This window comes from Bombus vancouverensis, chromosome 4 (genome assembly GCF_051014615.1).
Source record: "Bombus vancouverensis nearcticus chromosome 4, iyBomVanc1_principal, whole genome shotgun sequence".
Classification (NCBI taxonomy): domain Eukaryota; kingdom Metazoa; phylum Arthropoda; class Insecta; order Hymenoptera; family Apidae; genus Bombus; species Bombus vancouverensis.
The window spans coordinates 15,817,169-15,836,105 of NC_134914.1; the positions used below are offsets into that span (position 1 = coordinate 15,817,169).

The 18,937-nt window shown below is 35.9% G+C and overlaps 1 protein-coding gene across 2 annotated transcripts in view; it reads left to right on the forward strand.

Moving 5' to 3' along the window:
• The window catches only part of LOC117166659 (tRNA dimethylallyltransferase), a 116,620-nt gene extending 98,039 nt beyond the window's left edge, over positions 1 to 18,581 (forward strand). Inside the window, exons 5-9 of one of the 2 annotated variants that reach the window (XM_076618319.1) lie at positions 4,279 to 4,394; positions 16,934 to 17,030; positions 17,757 to 17,870; positions 17,997 to 18,182; positions 18,257 to 18,581. In XM_076618319.1, coding sequence (XP_076474434.1) covers positions 4,279 to 4,394; positions 16,934 to 17,030; positions 17,757 to 17,870; positions 17,997 to 18,182; positions 18,257 to 18,352 — 609 coding nt within the window. In that variant the 3' untranslated portion in view covers positions 18,353 to 18,581. The remainder of the gene's footprint in view (positions 1 to 4,278; positions 4,395 to 16,933; positions 17,031 to 17,756; positions 17,871 to 17,996; positions 18,183 to 18,256) is intronic. The other variant, XM_033350826.2, reaches the window with a different exon arrangement.
• Positions 18,582 to 18,937: the final 356 nt, after the last annotated feature.

An 18,937-nucleotide genomic window follows, 5' to 3' on the forward strand; every position in this document is an offset into this window, starting at 1 on the left:
GGCCCCACGTATACGTGTACCGTGTGGTCATCAAATAGCGACTCGTCCGAGTTGGCGAGAATCTTGCGTCATTGACGCGGCAGCCGCCCATGAATGAAACCGTGGAGGCGCACGTGTGTAGCTCGCGAGCTCTGTCGGCATTTAAATACGATTTAAAGCGAACGCGGCCCGAAACGGGTTGCGGAGGTCGCGTTTTAACCGTGAACGAGCGTGAGAACGATTCGCCGCTGTCCAAGGAGCCGTTTCCCGTGCACGCCTTGTCGACTGCCGCCATTTTAGGACAGAAACTTGCTTTCCCCTTCTTTACCTTTCTACTATTTCTCCTCATTTAGTTTCGAATTTTGCAATTTGGGATATTTTTAAGTTCGTTGCAGATTAAAGAGGCGTATTTTCTTATGCTTTCGTTTCTTTCTACCTTCTTCTGATGTTATTAAATTTATATCGTTTTATATAGAATTTAGAATTTAAAAAGAAATATTTTTGTATATTATCCGTTTTAAACAATTTTTTTTCAATTTTATTACCATATTGTCTTAATGTTTTATATCATTAGTGCAATAAATTAAACCGTTAATTTATTCAGTCAATTAAGCAAAATCATATCGGTCGTGTAGAATTGCAAATTAGTACGAAATTTGTAAATCACCTGAGGATATATTTAATTAATAATTCATTTAAATATAATTCATTATTCGTTTAATATTTAACATAAATCGGAAGAAATTGCTGAAATAAATGCTATCCTCGATTCTGTTTTATTTATTTACCGTATTTAAACTGTGTTTAACGTTCCGCCTTGTGTCAGTAAAATGTCGCGTGTGGAAATGCGTTTGTTGTAATTACAATACTATTGCGTATTATGCTATCATCGACGGCTAAAAACCGTTATTACACGCTATTCGATATTGGAATGGCGAGCGGTATGGCCGAAAGAAATGAAATCGATCTTAGACCTATCATTGCTCTTAGTAAGATATTAATAGCCACCTCGATTTGACATTCACTGTATTTATCTGATTATCGAACCTTGTCGTTTCAACGAAATGTTAATGACCATCGCGCAATGTAGGTGGTCTTCCATTAAAAACGAAATACAAAAAAGAAGGAAAGGATAAAAGGAAAAAGATGAAGGGATGGATTTTTACGACGAAGAGGGAAGATTTGCTGAATCGACTCCGATTTCACCGTTATTTCGTACGAAATGCTTTTTCAGAAGGTTTCTCAATTAGATACATTTCAATCGAATATTAAAGAAATATTCGAATAGACGTACAGTGTACAGAAAACACAATATCTTTTTCTATGCCTAATGAAAGGCGCGCAGAGAAAAAATGGCTTCCAAAGATGTGTTTACTTTCGACAAGACTGTGCTAATTTTCGGGGCATACACTTTCCACGGTCTCGTGTAACTGTTTCGTGAAAACGTGTCCGTCTTGTTATATACCTTCTAACGTTTGTACGAATTCGCTTTGCTTGTTTTATCGGAATTTCTAATCGACGCCTTAGCGGTGTGCCTTTCGAAACTATATATATATTTAGTAAAGGGGAAATCGGCGACCGGTCGGGTTGATCAAATATTCGACGTGTTTTAAGGTAGACTGAGATAACGTCATAAAATTATTTATAACTGTCCGAGGACGATTCCGTCATATCGATTTACGACTTGCAAATACGATACTTTTTTAGCCCCCTTTTTTTTTTATTAACTTTATCTTCGTTCCGATAAAACATTTTTAATTGCTGTCCGAACGATCGTGAAACGTGATGAAACGATCGACTACGCGGAGTGGCATTTAATATTAAAGGCTCGCGAAATATCTGTTAATTAGCGAAATCAAGCATTTTTTGAGAAAAGGATCGTTACCGAAAGTAGACGTCAGCTCCTCGCTCAGGTTACGACTGTAAGAAGTTAATACTCGAGATTAAGGTACAAGTAAAGTTAAAAGAGTATACTCTCTCTGGTAGACATTTAAATTTTTAAAACCTTGTGTCGTGTAAATATACCTATTTAAGTATACATAGATAAAAGTTGAGACACGTATATATATATCTTTTTACAGTTTTTTTAAATAGTTGTTTTTGTTACTAAAAAGCAATTAGTATTTAATATGATAATGAGAAAAGGTATACTAGAGCTATAAATTTTTCATTATTATATCCTCCTTAATGCAAAAAAATGCATAATTTCAGCGGTTGAATACAATTTAGGAAATTATTGATTTATAATCTAGGATGTTTTGTGCAAAAGCTTAATCAAGCAAGTATTTTTATAAACTCAGAATATTATACGCAAAAGTAGCTAAAATTTTTCTCTTCCCGAATTCTGAAGGTAATCGTGGAAAATTTTTACGGCAAATATTCCCTTTTATCATTTTAAAAGAATTTGGTAAATTTCACCATATAAAATATTCAAAAATATTACCGAAAGTATTTTTATTAAACAAATTGAGGTCAAATGTTGATAAAAGTGTTACACGAAGGGAAAAATTTGTTGGTGGTCCCCGAACCATCTAACGATTAATTTCACCGATGCCTCTGCAGTGTGTGACGTATTTTAGCTCCGTCGAATATTTTTATGAATGACGCCTTTCCTTTTTTTCGTAGCGCTTTTAACGCGATACACGTCGAGAAACGAGTCACGTCGAAATGGTTTATCGCCATCGATATGGCATACCTTACTAGTCGTAGATTTTGCACGAACAGGATTTCGAGGACACACACCTTATCTAACGCGTTTTAGCAGTTAGCGAGTACATATCAAATAGGAAAGAACGAGAAGGAGAAAGAGAGAAAGAGATAGGATCAATTTGAAAACCTGTCGAAGGCCACGATGTCTATCCTTTCCTTTTCCTAATAACACGAGTTAGCCTTCGAACTAACCCAAGCGCTTCATTGATATCAAATTGCTCCTTAACAAGTCACGGTGACGGTTTCCTCAATGGAAATGACGCGAATCTAAATTGAATTTCAAAGATATTTTAATTTGACGTGGAGGTATGTGTGGGTTATAATTTTGAATTTTTTTCCACTTTGGATGTCTTATATCCTGAATTTGTATGATTCTAAATTTTTTAAATTTTCAATTATGATTCGGAATTATATTTGCATATTTATCAAAAAAGTACATCTTTTGAAAGAAAAAAATAGTCCTTTAGGAGATCGATAAAAAGAGGAAAACTGAGTTTTACAAAGAGATCACGTGATAAGGCTATTTGGAAAGTGTGAAACTAAGTAGAAAACGTTTCCAAAGGAACTGAACACCTACGATGCTTCTTCTGACAGATTCGATTGCCACCGATGCATTCGTGGGTGTAAAATGTGACATTTATACGAAAGCGTTGGATACGTTGGTGTTTTAAAATGTGATCGTGCTTGCTTGTTAAACTGTCAAGTCGGAAGAGAAAGGTGTTTCATTTTTGTGAAATCAAGGTTTTTATCTTTGTACGGATCTTTTTAGTATCAAACCAATAAGTGTAGAAATATATACAATGAATATATTCGGTTTTTAAAAATTATTTTAGAAATATGAATAAACGTATAATGTATATTTTATACGACTTCATTTATTTTTAAATATGCTGAACGACAAAGAGTTTATGCAAGATATATCTCAAAGAGGAATCATTCCACGTAAAAAATTTAAATGGAAAATATAATGAAACGTTTTTGCACCATGCTTCATTTTCGCAAAAATCGGATTGGAAAATTTATCGCGTACACGCCATCTATACCGACCTAATTCGTAAACTAAGCACGTTTAAACTTATTTCCCCTAGAACGAGTGATATAAAGGGAGAAATTTTATTCTACATTCTTTTACTACTTCTATTCAGTCGAGAATTATCGAAGTTTACGTACACTTGACGAGTCCTACAATGAGCTATCGTTTCATTTTTAGAGCGATATCGTAAAATACAAAATCATTTAGTACTCTTTAATATCCTTTCATAAAAAAAGTATCCAACTCTTTTCTTTGAACAGGTTACTCATCTATAGTCGTACAATCGATCGTTAAAATATTACAAAATAACGATGTTCTTCAGGATGTCGTCTTCCTAGAAGCAAATAACGATCGTCAACATCGATCAAATAGGAAATCTTATCGAGGATAAATTAATGAAATACGTTAAGTAGAAAACGTAGAAACGAATAAAAGAAATATACAAGTTGGAAATAATTGGAAAGTAGCCGATAAATGTGGCCATTTCTTAATATAGATGACACGCTGTTGAATTGCGGTCAATTAATTCGAGAACCGTTTCTCCGAAATTGTTGCAGAAAGTCCTCGAGGAACGATTGGACAGCAGGGTCGACGCCATGGTTGAGACCGGTCTGGTGCAGGAACTGCTTGACTTTCATCAGAGATACAACGAGCAACGGATTAAATCCAACACGTAAGTGCACGAGTTATATCAGTAAGTGCTTTATATCACGCGATCCCGGTCTGCCGGTTCAAGGATTTATTCTTCGTTTTTCTCCTGTTTTCGTTGAGTCCCCGATCCATGCTCGCCAGACCGTTCGACGAGTCCGTTCGCTTGAAAATTTTCTCCCCAACCGAAGCCTGCTTCCCTCGTTAAAGCAGCAGATTAATTAAAAGTTTCGAATTTTCAAATGATATTACTTCTGTTTAAAAATTTAGGTTGTTTGTTTAATGGGCCGTTGAAGGGGTTGCGTGTGGTTTAGCGACTTTCGAACGTTCTCAAATTGTTAAACAACTTAGAAAAGTAAAATTACTAAATGTTCCATGCACAAACGAGTTGTGTATTTCGTTTCAAAATGTACTATCGTGTCAAGATGTTTAATAGATAGTTTAATGTTATAGTCTGCTAAACACATAAGAAGGTAGCAAATGCTCTTTGAAGCACTAACTTCTTACTAGTTTGCACATTTTTGTACGCTTCATTTCCCGTTAGGAAATTTCCAAAGGTTTTATTCATCAAATACAGATGCCAGAAAGTTCCCAAAGCAATTTAAAAATTCACATAGGATCCATTAATTATTGTTAGTTCCCCACACTTTTCATCCAGAACCCAATCTGCCCGTGCATACACTCCTTAACAACTCATTAACTCTCGTACTCGTCAATTACGCTTCATCAAAGAAAAAACCAAGCAAGAAAAGCTATTTTAGACCACCATTTTTCTAAGCGATATCATCTTTGAAACATCTCCATAGTGGCTTTCATCGTCCCATCATGATGGAGTCTTCCATCTTCTTTGCTCAACTCCATCGTAACGGAAAGAATAATATCGTCTGTGAATCGAGAGTAGTCTCGAGATGCACGCGTATTTCACGCTGCTCGAAATTCACGAATCACGTGTGCATAGCGAGCACGTGATTCGTACGAGACACGCTAGAGCCTTTGTGAATGAAGTCTGGCGGTGCACGGCTCTCGCCTTACTCGCTTCCGGAAATCGCGAGCGCGTCGACCGGATGCCCGAGAGAAAATAAAGGAAGTAGCCAGTCGTGAGGAAAAGTAAGTACATACCGGCCTTCGTGGCAGTGTACGAGCACCGCGTGCGATAGAACAACGAAAAAAGAAAAAGAAAGAAAGAATTATACTGGCTCGACTGAATGATAATCGCCTTATCTCTTGATATCTGGGAAGTTCCGAGCTGATTCGACGCAGCGATTCTCAAACGCCTTTCGCGGTTCGACGGCTTTTTTCAAAGAGATCCCCTAGGTTTTAATTGAGTTTCAAACGTAAGAACAGATCTTTTTACAACAGCGCATTTTTATTCGAATTAAACTGATATTCGAATGTTATAATACAGAAGATTTCATTTTCTTGTTCTCGTACGAATATATACGTATCTTATTGTCTACAATGAAGTGTAAAAGTTTTGGATAAGAAAGATTCTTCGCTTTACGATCAAAAAATGATATTTTTAAGAATTTTAAATAATTAAGATTATGTAATTTTATAACAGTGTCTATTTTGTTGTACTGTTTTCTTTCACTGGCTTCATTCTATGTAGCTAGGATTATTTTAGATATCACTTTCGGAATATAAAGCGAGAGATCTATCTGATCGGAAACTTTTGCGCATCACTGTATGCTTGAAAGACGATACAATATTGTTATGCGAATGGTTTTTGTGATTTGCCGAATACCACGGTGAAATTAATCGAAAATAGGAGCGAATGTGTTTCAAAATTCGAAATATATGCTAATATATACTCATAAAAATAAGAAATGACATTTTTTTCTACATACGGTAACAGAAGGTGAAGAGATGTTACTTAAAAGCTGTTACATGTCGAATAAATAAAGCTGGTATAACGTATTAGCAAAAATTATGAGGTTTAAATGTATTCCTCTTAATTACTTACGACCTTGCAAAAATTGTATTAATTATTCAACAATACGAATTGATATTCGAAAAGCATCCGCGGTATTTGACAAGTGGAATATCGAGTTTAAAGTTTGCATTATCTTTTCAGAATACGCTAAGATCTTTATTCGTTCATCGTTAATTTGATAGTTCTGTTAGCGTGTTCCTCTTTTGAGGATTTCGCTCATTAGAACTAGCATTGAACGACGTTAATTGATACGTTAATTATTCAGAAGCTTTTTTGAATGCTTCTAAGATAATATTAAAAAATTAGAGAAACTAAAGTAGCAGACGATGAACAAAAAATGCATTTCTGTTAGTCTTGTTTTTATATTATTTATCATTTGAACTCTATGCACATTTTTAGCATTCTACATCATTTAAAACATATAGTAGACTTTCTAGTTGGCATTTAGAATTATATGATGCAAATTCAAGACATGTAATTTATATTTTGATATTTACTCTTCTTTTGTGGAAAGATAGTAGCGATAAAATTAATGTAGCTGCACGAGTCATCTAGCTTTTCTAGAAAATTTGGTAAAATGAATCGGAAATCAAGAATTATGTCTGTAGCATTGTAAATTAAAAGAGGAATCTGGCATTTATAACGCTAAAATTAAAATCAACAATTTTCAATCGCATCTGAGAATTCCAGAAAATCTAGTAGAAATCCTCGACGAACTATAGAGTCAAAAAGTGAATACTGAAACGAATTTTAATATCGATAGAGTCAAGACAATTATTCTATTGCATTAAGGGATTTCAAATATTCGACAAAAATTCTTTATTAATGTGTTCTCAAATTTAAAAGTTGAGAAAATTGAACGCTAAGGAAAGAAAATTCTAGTATTTCTAGCGTTGAGACGAGTTTTCAATTACATCTAAAAATTCTCAAAATCCAATAGAAATTCACCACGGATGTAGTTCAAAGAGATAATGAGCATTGCAGCAACTAGCCTCTAGGAGGCATAATCGTATTCCTCGACTTCGTATCGGCATTCGTAACGACGAAGGGCGCAAAATGGATAAGCGGTATAGGCGAGGTGAATAAAAACAATAAACCTGGTTTCTCGAACCGTTTATCGGCGATGTACTTTTTCCATAGTGTACTGCTGCTGGCGTAATGCTTAAATCGAATCGATACGCTAGCTTATCGCGATTCGCGTTTTCTCTCTTGCTAACGGTTCTCTGGCCGCGGTCGTTTTGCCTGTGATCCGGCGGAGAGGACAACCAGAGATTGGAAATGCTTCATACCCGCTGTCGATGCCATTTTTCCACCGTTACTTATCCAGGTGAAATGAATTTCTCGGCGACCGATTGTGTTCGCCGCGGATAGAGCATTGCACGGGTTCAGCAACGTAACAGGATCACCTTGAGTCGCTTCTAAATTACGGCCTCGCTGAAAAATTGCCTCGTTGGAATGAAACGTTGCGCACGCTTGCATGATTCCAGGGTAACATTGTGTACACGTATATTCGAAATTGAATTGAGTATTTGTAATACTAGCTTGTAACATAAGAGACACAAGCTTCTATTTGCGTACGCTAACGCTTATGATCAGATTGCGAAAATTTATGCATTTTTGGGAAATTTAAAGATACAAAACCGCACACAATACGTTAAAGCATGCGAAATATTCAAAGTGTACTACTCATCATAATATTCAGCGAGAGAAAAAAGTCGAGAAGAGATACTGGTTAAGAAGGTACAACATAATTTAATACGTTTCACCTGAAAAGTATTTGCGTATGCAGAACTATCCACCTTCTGGTTATCGAGTGACACTGACACAGGGAATGCAAAGAATTCGATAAAATGTCACAAATATCAGCTGTATTTTAACACTATATGGAGGAAAACAAGGTTTCGTTCCTCTAATGTTTATTTAAAGCGTAGTACTATTATACGATTAGAATTAAAATTGTAAGCATTACATAAGCTGAGCACGAGTTCAAGGATTGGGAAGTAGTTATAGTTTTCGTGCTAAATTCGAATCTGCTAGTATTTTAGAATGGTATTATTCGTCTACGAGTTTATTGGATTCAAGAATACGATTCTAAATCGAAAGAAAGCTACGTTATTCTGAAATTTAATATGTGTGCTTGTACTAAGTCAAAGTATAATTCCATTGTTTCTATATGTTATTAGTAAAACATACTAGTTCAACACCTTGACTTTTGCTACCGATATTCATGAATGTAGCCGGCAAATTTTCGTTTCCTACAAAATCACTCTAAATATCAATTCCGACTTCTCTTTTTAAGTCATATATCTTTTTAAACATTATCTTTACAAAAGTACTATTTTTTATAACTCTTTAATCATGGAAAAATAAAATCTTTCCGGTAAATATTAAGTTTATTAAAAAAAACATAAAAAAGATCGTATGCCATTTTATATAAAAAATTATGGATATTCCCCTGTTCTCTTAGCGGGTAAATTCATTGTACATGAAACGACGCGTGCCAAACATCGCAAATGATTAAAAAAATAAATCTTGACAGCGTCACCACTGGACCTTGCATTCGTGTAAAAGAGGCAAACAGAGGCGACGATAAGCGAAGCGTTTTATGTCTGCTACCTGATTCTCGTGGAATTTGATGACTTGTTGAGAATGTTGTAAATTGAATCCTTGTTGAGACTGTGTACAACGTCAAAACGCGTAACTGTCGTTTATAAACAACGCGAAATTCCGTATTCGCAACGATGTGACGTACAAGCGCAGTGCAAATGAGATTCAATGATCTCGCGAGTTCTCGTCCAAAAATTAATGTTTTCCGTTCGTATCATTTTGGCGGCACAGTTTCTATAGAACCGAGGAAATTCACCAGTTAATTTGCCGGTGCTAATGGATTTTCCACTTCCTGCTCCAAAGAGGACAATTTCTTCCCACCCTTATACACACGCAACTCTTCTTTTTTTCTCTATCCTTTCTTCTCGTTCGAATTCACCCTCATTTAATCTCTCTCTCTCTTTCTCCCTCTATGACACATTAACACACCTTCTTCCTTTGCTCTCGCCTCTTTCATTCTCACCCTTTTGCCAGCCTTTCATTACCCACTTTTCCACGCACACACCCTTCTTGTTGAATTATCTCCTCCTCTTTCTGTTTCAGCGCCCTCTTTATTACGTACACCATTTCCCCAGCGAACGCTTACCCCTTTCACGTCCCCCTTTCCCCCATTCTGATCCGTGTTTGCCCGTCGCGTCCCATCAACCGACAAAATCCCTGACTTTCCGGTCGTTCGACGCGACGCTTTAATTCCTTTCGCTGACAATTATCGTTAATTATCGCCGCTCGCTATCGTATACATGCGTGCGGATCGCCTGAGTGAACGGCGCATCGCGCCGCTGCACCAGCAGCTATGCAAATTACGCCGTCAGGCCAATTTGCAGTCGGCTTCGCTACGGCACGTGCAATGCGCGGTACGCAACCTGCAGCCAGTCAGGGGGTTCCGACTGAATTACATTGACGTCTGGAAGGAGTTCATGGGAACGGGACTACCAGAGCAGTCTACGAGAAGGTTAGCATCTTCTAGGTAGCATGAGCTTTGGTGTACGGTATATACGTAGATATATGATACAAGGGATGATAATGATTGTTTTTCGATAGTTGATAAGGGAAAGCTACGTACGTTTGCAGGTAAAACAAGCTTTCAAAGATGAACACCATAATCTTGTAAGACGGAACGATATTTTTTAATTTGTTAACTGGACTGTCAGAACAGTCTACGAGAAATTTAGCGTCTTCCAGGCCGCAAATTGGTTTAACGTACGATGCAAGGGATGGAAACTTTTTTCTTTTTTCTGTTGTAGTCCGCAGGGGAGGACTAGATAAAAGAAGATTTAGTAGAAATTACAGTTTTTACATTTGATATTCGATTTAAATTTTCAGTGGTGTACGATTATTCTTCTAGTAACCTAGGTCAAGCATCGCGAATTTTGGACGAGATTAAGAGTTCTGGGGTTAAAGGCTCTGCACGAGACCAACAGATGTTTATGACGAAGACCGACAATTATGAATGGAGATTTATCAAATAAAAATATCGGATTATCCTGGTATAATATACAATTGATCAGTCTTCTGTTACGACATTGTTAACATTAAAAATTCTAGTCATCTACAAAAAGAGGACAAGTTGTAGAGTATTCTGACGAGTCAGAATCGCTATCATTTAAATAGCGGAGAAGAGAGAACACTGTAATAATATCATGTAAAATTCATATGATTTATAAAAGAGAGAAACGAGAAGAGAATCGTGCGCAGAATATTCCGAAGGTTGATAAAAATGTTTCATTATCCTACATATGTATTTAAATATATATTGAAAATAATATTTAAATAAGAATGAAGAAAAGAGAGGGGAAACAGTAATGATATCGTGTAAAAGTCACGTGCTATAAATTTCTTCATGGCCCACGCGCTTGACAATAATTTTACGCGCGTAACAAGGAACAAGTTCATTATATTTCGCTACGTGTAACGAAGAAACAAGCCCACGTCAAAATATTTTCACGATGATTATATCTCGTACAATTATCGGCTCTTCTTTTTCTCCACGTCTTATAACCTTCTTTCACGGTTTCGCTCCTACTTACATAGCTCGATACTCGCACATTTCTGCAAGTAGCATGTCTCGTATTATGCAAATGCTCCTGTTCACCGGCTTTGCCTGCTCGGCTTCTGCCGGATGTGACGTCACTGCCTGAAACATCAAAGTTTCAGAAGGCAGGTGTGATTAATACAGTGTACCGATACGGGAGCGACGAGATCGGTTAATTACACGAAACTTTCATGACGCTAAATAAACCGTGTATGTTATTAAATTTTCGATCCCCTGATCTGTCCATTGTTTTATTCATATGCTAATCTTTGTCGAATTTTGTTGGTTCTATCCTCAATATCAGATACTCGAATAAATGCTTCATTTGGATGTTGTGGTAATTGCACCGGTGTTTATACAGTTTGTTCTTTCATTTAAATGTGTATAAGCACAGATGGTTTTTTGACACAGTTAAAAATAGCATAAAAAGGTCGTTTAATTTAGAGATAGCTTCATGAATTTTTTCTTTCTTTTTTCTTTTTGATAGATCCTTTTTCTTTAGAATTAGATTGACAGATCTTATCGCATCGCATAAAATTCAAAAGTTTGACAAAAAAAAAAAATCGGCTTAGAATTTTGGATTTTTTTAGGAAACTTTTTCATAGAACGTTTATTTAACTAAGAGAAATTATTGTTTATATCTGTATCGGTAATATTAAATTACGATACGAAATACATATCTATTTATACCGTGTGTTGGAGTATTTAAAATTATATACTATATCTTTTCCTCGATGCATTCTTAAAACTCCTATTTCGTTGTATTCGCTGTTTTCCATATACGAGGAAATAAGTCTAGAATACCTATAGCGTTACAATATTTCTCGCGAATCCGATCGTTCAATTATTCCTCAATGCCACGTAACTCGTATTTATATGCAAATTAAAAATCTTTCGCTCATTATGAATGGATTCGTTAATTATGATTCTGTTAATCGCGATAAGATATTGATAATGCATGACACGCGAAGAATGGAGGATCCCGCGATGAGTTCGGAATTTTCATGATCAATCAAGTCAGTTTCTTGCAAATTCCATTCATTGCAAATCATGGAAAAACCGGAAAATAACCAGCTCCCGAGCAACATTTGACCTTCTTTCTTTTCACGTGTTTCTTGAAACGTGTTGTTATCATGTTCCATGAATCGATCACTGTCTTATAATTCCTTGATGTTATCATGGTTTTTATAAACTCTTGTTTTATCGGTTTTTAATACTTCTAGGAAGCGTTGGAGAATGTTTAACGAACATTGAGATTTATTTATTAAGTTATTCTTACAAGTTAAATAACTTGGGTGTAAGTTTGCTAAATTTTTAATATTCCAAACTTCCAAATCTTTAAATATTTAAACTTCAAACTTTAAGATTTTAAAGCTTTCAGATATTCTAACTTCCGAACTTCCGAGGTCTGAAATATTCAAAATTACAAATTTTCAATTATCCGAATATAAAAATTTGAAGATACTTTGCATATTGTAACTGCGGGATATTAGAGGATATAACATCGATGTCATACGGTTACACAAAATGTAACAGAGTTGCAAAACGATATGCATTACGAAATAGTGTGAAATGACACGTATAAAGTTCATTAGCATCGATGTAAAAAATTTCCCGACCAAATCTGTAGCCATTAGTCGACTGACAATTTCTATCCAGTCGGTAGAGTTTGACAAGAGAAAGAAATATACCTTGTCGTATACGCAACATGTTGAATATTCTCAGCTTATCAACTTTCGCTAATCACATTGTGAGATAATATCCAATATTAATAGCATACTAAAGTGAACATTTAGAAACGTTTCTTTATTGCAATCTCGAAAATATGAAGAGCTCATGAAAGCATAATTTCTATTTAAAGATCATTTCCATCTAGTGACTCCTATTAATATTCTTATTAATATAAATTTATATTATACACGTATCTCGTATATAAAATTAATGTAAATTGCTCATTGTCCAAATTCACTTGCGATTGTAAATTTGACCATTATTGAATTCATCGCTTATTATGCCATGTAAATTAAACGAATAACATCTATTTTTCTGCCAACTACAAAAAGCGTTCAAATATATTAAGAAGCAGTTAATTCAATAGCATTATCGTCAACAAATATATAGAGGCATCTTTGTGGTATCCGAATATTAATAGTCATTGTATGAGGAATATAAAATTGGCGAAATTACACCAGGTGTCTAAATACTTATCAACTGGTAGCGTATATTATGTATCTCTTCCGAACCTGATAACCTCGGGTGCGTGTAAAAGTAAATGATACGTCTGCCTGGCAACGAGTAGCAAAAATAGTTCAAAGCATTTATGTATTCGCGATAATGATTACTGTCACTCGTCGTTATCTTAATTACTTTTGCCACTACTATCACCGTACGTGGCTGTTGTCATTATCGCTACACACCTGCTATTGGCACCGGAATTATCGTGAACCGATGCAAGAATGTTGGCGCATCTCTGATTAATTTTGGGTCGTGTATCTAACGCGAATATCAATGTTATCGATATTATCGGTTCGTTAATAACGATTCTCTCGAAAACGATAAATGTGAAATTTTTAGATAAAACGGTGTCGCGCTGGTTAAGAACGGCAATCGGTACCGTGGTATCGTGGCATTTCGGTATCGTGGAAAATTAGCGTGATCTTTGATACGGTGGGGCAAGAAACGAAAAAAAGACGTTAACGAGCTCTCTGCAAATACATTTAACAGGGATCTAAAACGGTCTGTTAAGTTGATGTATTAAGTATCGAAATGTCGTAGGGTTAGTCAATTTGCATTAATTTGAACAGATTTACGATGCCTGGCGAAAGATACCGACCACCGTGTAGTTTTACGATACGGTATGTTTCGAAAAGATAGATGGGCAAAAATTTTCTATACGAGGAATGTTTGTACATGGGGCGTTTCGAAAGGATTTCGCAAAAAGCTTATGTATGAAACATTTTTATACAGGATACTTCAAAAAGGTTAGACGGAAGTTTGTACGAGAAAAAAGTTCATCGTATGTCTGTGCGTGTAAATACACGTCGCCGACTAAAAGTTTGGTATCGCTTCGCGTTTCATAGATGCCTGGAATTTCAAAGATAGTAAGATTCTATTATTTTCAAAGTTGCTGCTTTAGCAAGCTTTATCAAAGAAACGACAATTGTTATCGATAGGTACGGCATTAATTTTGTATTGACAACAAAATTAGAAGAACATTCAGGAAATGTGATCTCAAATTTTTAATTATCAATGACTACTCATAAGTATCTGAATACTTTATTCATTTTCAATAATGATATGTGAATTTTATCAAGACGTACAAATTAATGGTATCTTAATGGCAAGACATAGCACTTATCGTCATTTTATGGAATCAGCACGCTATAAATTCGAATTGTGTATTAAAAAGCCAGTTCCTAATCAACAAATATATGCATGTTCTTTTTTATTCGTGAATTATAATCTTTGTTGTATATTCTTTCGTCTGTTTCGTTTTAATTATCTCAAATATCATTATATCGTTAGATCATTTTAACCACTGTGAACAAAATTTGATCAGCATTGTATTATTTTAATTTGATTATTTATCAGATCGGTATTTTCTATATACGATACTTCTAATTGCTATGTCCAAGTATTATCTCTTTATTCAGTTGGAAATGGTTCATTTCATTCATTTATTTTGCAAATGGAGATATATATATCTGACTAATATTTTCTTGCAAATAAATTATACAATAAGTTATAGAAGTGCGAAGCGAAAAGTATAAAGTGTGTGTATAATGGAAGGTTATTATAGAATTTTAGAAAGAGTAGTTAGATGTTTCCATATAGTGGGCAAAAATATAACTGACATCGAGAGTTTCGAAGAAAAATGACTTTTGAGAAAATATTAACTTTTTATCTTAGTTATCTAATGGAATCATTAATTTTCGTTTGTAATGTACAATGGTTCCGTATTTCTAGTGTCAAAGAAGGTGCCGATGTATCGTATTTTCGACGTATTTCGACACATTGTGTGCTATCGTAATAAAAAATGATGTTAATGTGCTTCCCGATGGTCGTCTAAAAATACAAATTTCGTGGACTGTCTGTTAAATATTGATGACGAAACAGCGATATACCCGGCAAGTGACTTTAGCAGTCGATGCTGAAACGTATGTAGTAAAAATGGAAAAGAACAATATATCCTTGCATCGTTAACTCCCTAAATGTTATATTCAAACGAAATGACACGAACAATCCTAATTTCCAAGATGATTTAAAATAGATAACGTTTATAAAGATCGTTGCTTTTCTCTCTATATATTTGTCGATATATAGAATTAATCATTATGATTTCTGAGCGACTCGTGTAGCAAATAAAACGCTACTCCATATAAATCGGTAACTCTACGTTCTTAACGTTCGATATATTTCAACTAAAATTGAAAAACGTCGTCGATCAATTGGAAAACGATTGTTAATTTCTCAACAAACTACGACTACAAAGCGGTCGATCGAAAGCGATCCAAGTGATATAGATCATCCTAGTCAGCCATATAAGCGACATAATCCACTTGAGGTTGAAAATTTGCTGTTACGTAAAGCCTAAATCGTAGCTAAATCTATTCTCGATCGTTCTTAACCAGAAATAAGATGTTCGAAATGAAGTTTCTGTCGTAATTGTCTGCTGATACCCGTAACACCATTCACGTGATACGTGCGCGTGCACATGCACACCCACGTCACCGTTAGATTCTGATTTCTACTTGCACTACTCGCAGCCACATATTTGGCATTGACACGTGTGCCAGCAAGTGAACCGTGGCCACGGCTTCGACTTTTCCCGCCACGTAAGCTAGGCCTCGCCTCGCCCGCTATCGCTATCCACAGTATCCACCCATGATAAGACCGCTAGCCCGCAAAATGCAGTCTTTCGCTAACCGAGACACGATCGCCACTCGAGAACCTGACCCGAGAACGTGCTTGTCAGACGACATTTAAAGACGATGGAACCAAGGCCTCCGCAAATGTCTTTTGAAAATAACAATTCGATATTAACAATTTGAAACGATGATGTTACTAATTAACGCGTGGCTGACTGCCACGGTGGTCATCGGTGATCTATGTTTCGTTAGACTTTTTATTAATTTTTTTTATTAATTTCATGGAAAAGGAAATCTTTTGGCTTAGAAAATCTTCAACGATGTGAATAATTTAGATAATATTGTCAGAGAAACAAGCGTGCAAATATAATATAATATTTTAGGAAAATTAAATGTTACGGCGTGTAGTATGTTTGAATCTGTTGCAGTTCCCAACAAGGGCAAAGTGTAAAGAACTCGGGTGACGCTCGATATATCAACGATCGAGATAATGGTAATGACGATCATTTTATTGTATAGAAATTACGTAGATAAAATTGCGTAGATACTGCTAATGAGAGTTCTTGATGCTTTGGCAACCTGGTTTATTAGATCTAACGCTATTAAACGGCTAAAAGTATTTTTCCAGACGCGCAACGGTATCAGCGCGTCCTTCGAACCTTACTATGAAACTCTAACTGCGAAGTTGGCGAAACGTCTGGGAATTTCTTCCCTGTTTGATACGGTTCATACCCGGAATCCACTGACAACGTTAGACGCTAAACAGTGCCGAGATTTATTAGGATACGCGATTTCGTTTGAAGTTGAAATTGTATATCTATATCTTGTAAGGTATGCTTAAATTCGTTGAAATTATGGAAACTGCAAAAACGTTCGGTAAAAAGCGTATCTTAACTCGCGCACGCGCGACCGACGAAGATCGTAATTTAGCCAGAACGATGCTTATCGAACGATCTGCGAGCTCGCTGGTCACCAAGTGTTAATTAGCAATAAAAGAGAAAAGTAAGGGGAAAATGAGGCATAAACGCACAGGTGAGACACGGAGAAGCTCCCGGCGAATGGAAAGAGGCGGAGAGAGAGGTTGTGCGAGAGCAGACACGATTCGGCGAGTGTTTACATTCCAGGTCAGCCGATTACACGAAGGGCATCTTTCAGAGCATCGGCTTCAAGGAGTTTCACGCTTACCTCGTGTTGCCCGAGGATGAGAAGCAAGAGAAAAAGGTAAGCAGGAGCGGCGAACTGCAACGTCGTCACGTTTTCTTCGTCGTGGCTGCGCGTCGTTGTTACACGAACCAGACGTTTTATATCTTTTAGAGAAAGGAAGAAAGAGAGAAATGGAATCGAAGGGAGAGGCCTTCAAGGGGATGCTCGATGTTCTTGTTGGATGTTGCGGTTCCAAGAGGGAGCATCCATTCTCTCTTTCTTTTTTACATTCCATCGTCTTCCTTTGAGCGTTTTTGCGCGTGAGTCTTTCGACAGACTTTTCATGTACGTATACACGTAGCAAGGTAGGATCGTTGCATATGTTGAAAAATGACAAAGTACTAGATAGAACAGTCCCATTGAGGACGACAGTAGGAGTATGACGAATTGGCGAATTGCAAGACAAATTACTTAGCTGGAGTCGAATAATCCTACCTTACCATATGCGTTTGAAGTTGCGAGATTAGTGGCGTGAGTTGTGGAAGAACAGTTACGAATGATCGAAGAGCAGTAGAGAGATGTTTGAAGAGCTTTTTTAAACTGTTTTCTCTTGTTATTATTACCGATATCGTTTGGAAGACGAAGAAATTGGGAAGATGTACGACGACGATGACGGTTTCTTTTTGGATCTGACGCATCGGTTGTTTGAATGGGAAAGATTAATAGAGAGCCGATATAAAATTTATATTATATTTCCACGAGTCATGTTATATCGATGTATAGAGAGGAATGTTTTGTTTAAAGGGTCAGGAATTACTACAAAAGGGTATCGATGACCTAAAAATGGTTACGAAAAGGTACGCGAGGAGGCAAGAAAGATGGATCCGAAATCGTTTACTTCGTCGCAGTGATAGACAGGTATGATTCAACTGTATAAATATCTTATTATAAAGACAATATAACGTTCTTTATGTGTTTATGTATCGTAACATATTTATTAAGTTTGACGGAATTTTTGAATTCTGATTAATTAAACGATTGCAGGTACCGCCAATTTATACATTAGATTGCACTAATCTGGATCAGTGGAACAGTTGTGTGTACGAACCAGCTGTGGCAATAATCGAAGCTGTGCTTAGAGGGGAGAAACCTGTACAGAAACCTCTGAACGAGACGGTGGAAAACGAAAAATTTACCGACAGCAGCAACGAGGAAAGACATTATTGCAGAGTAAAATTTTTTCTTATATCTTTAATCATCGATCGTCGATATATGGTTATTGTTGGATTGCAAACAATTATAAGATTGCGTTTCCTCTTGACAGATCTGCGACAGGATATTTATTGGAGATCATCAGTGGAACATTCATATGGGAAGTACAAAACACCAAAGAACTTTGAAAAAGAAAAGGAAATTGGAGGAACTAAAAAAGTTCGAAAAATTGGAAAAAGAAGAAGGATTAATAGAACAAATGATCGAAGAAAGTGGATGATAAAGTTTAATATAGCATTTCGTGTGCTATGATTCTACTTTGTGACATACATGTGACAGACAAAAAAATAGCTATATTTCATGCGCATATTTTGTATTGTATATAAAAGTGCTTGAAATATAATTTAATTCGTGTTATTGGTTTTTCTTTCTACGATTTCATCGTGTAAGCAAATATTTTATAAGGTAACGTAGGGAACTGGTTATCTTCTTCCGATAAGTAAGATTTCCTCGTCTTCCGTTATCGACTGATGTTAACTACTGTGTTGTGAATCGGTAATATCATCTGGTGGTAAATGTTATAAAAAATTCTTATTAATATTAATGTTTAAATGCTTCAATTATATATATTAGGATTTGTTTATGACTTACCACGACTAGCTTTTAAAATTACGTATTTTATTTATTTTCTCGAGAAGTTTCTTACCGGGGCTTTCGATCGGTAAGAAAGAACCCTAATTTTTTTAGAATTGATATATGTACGTTATATAGTT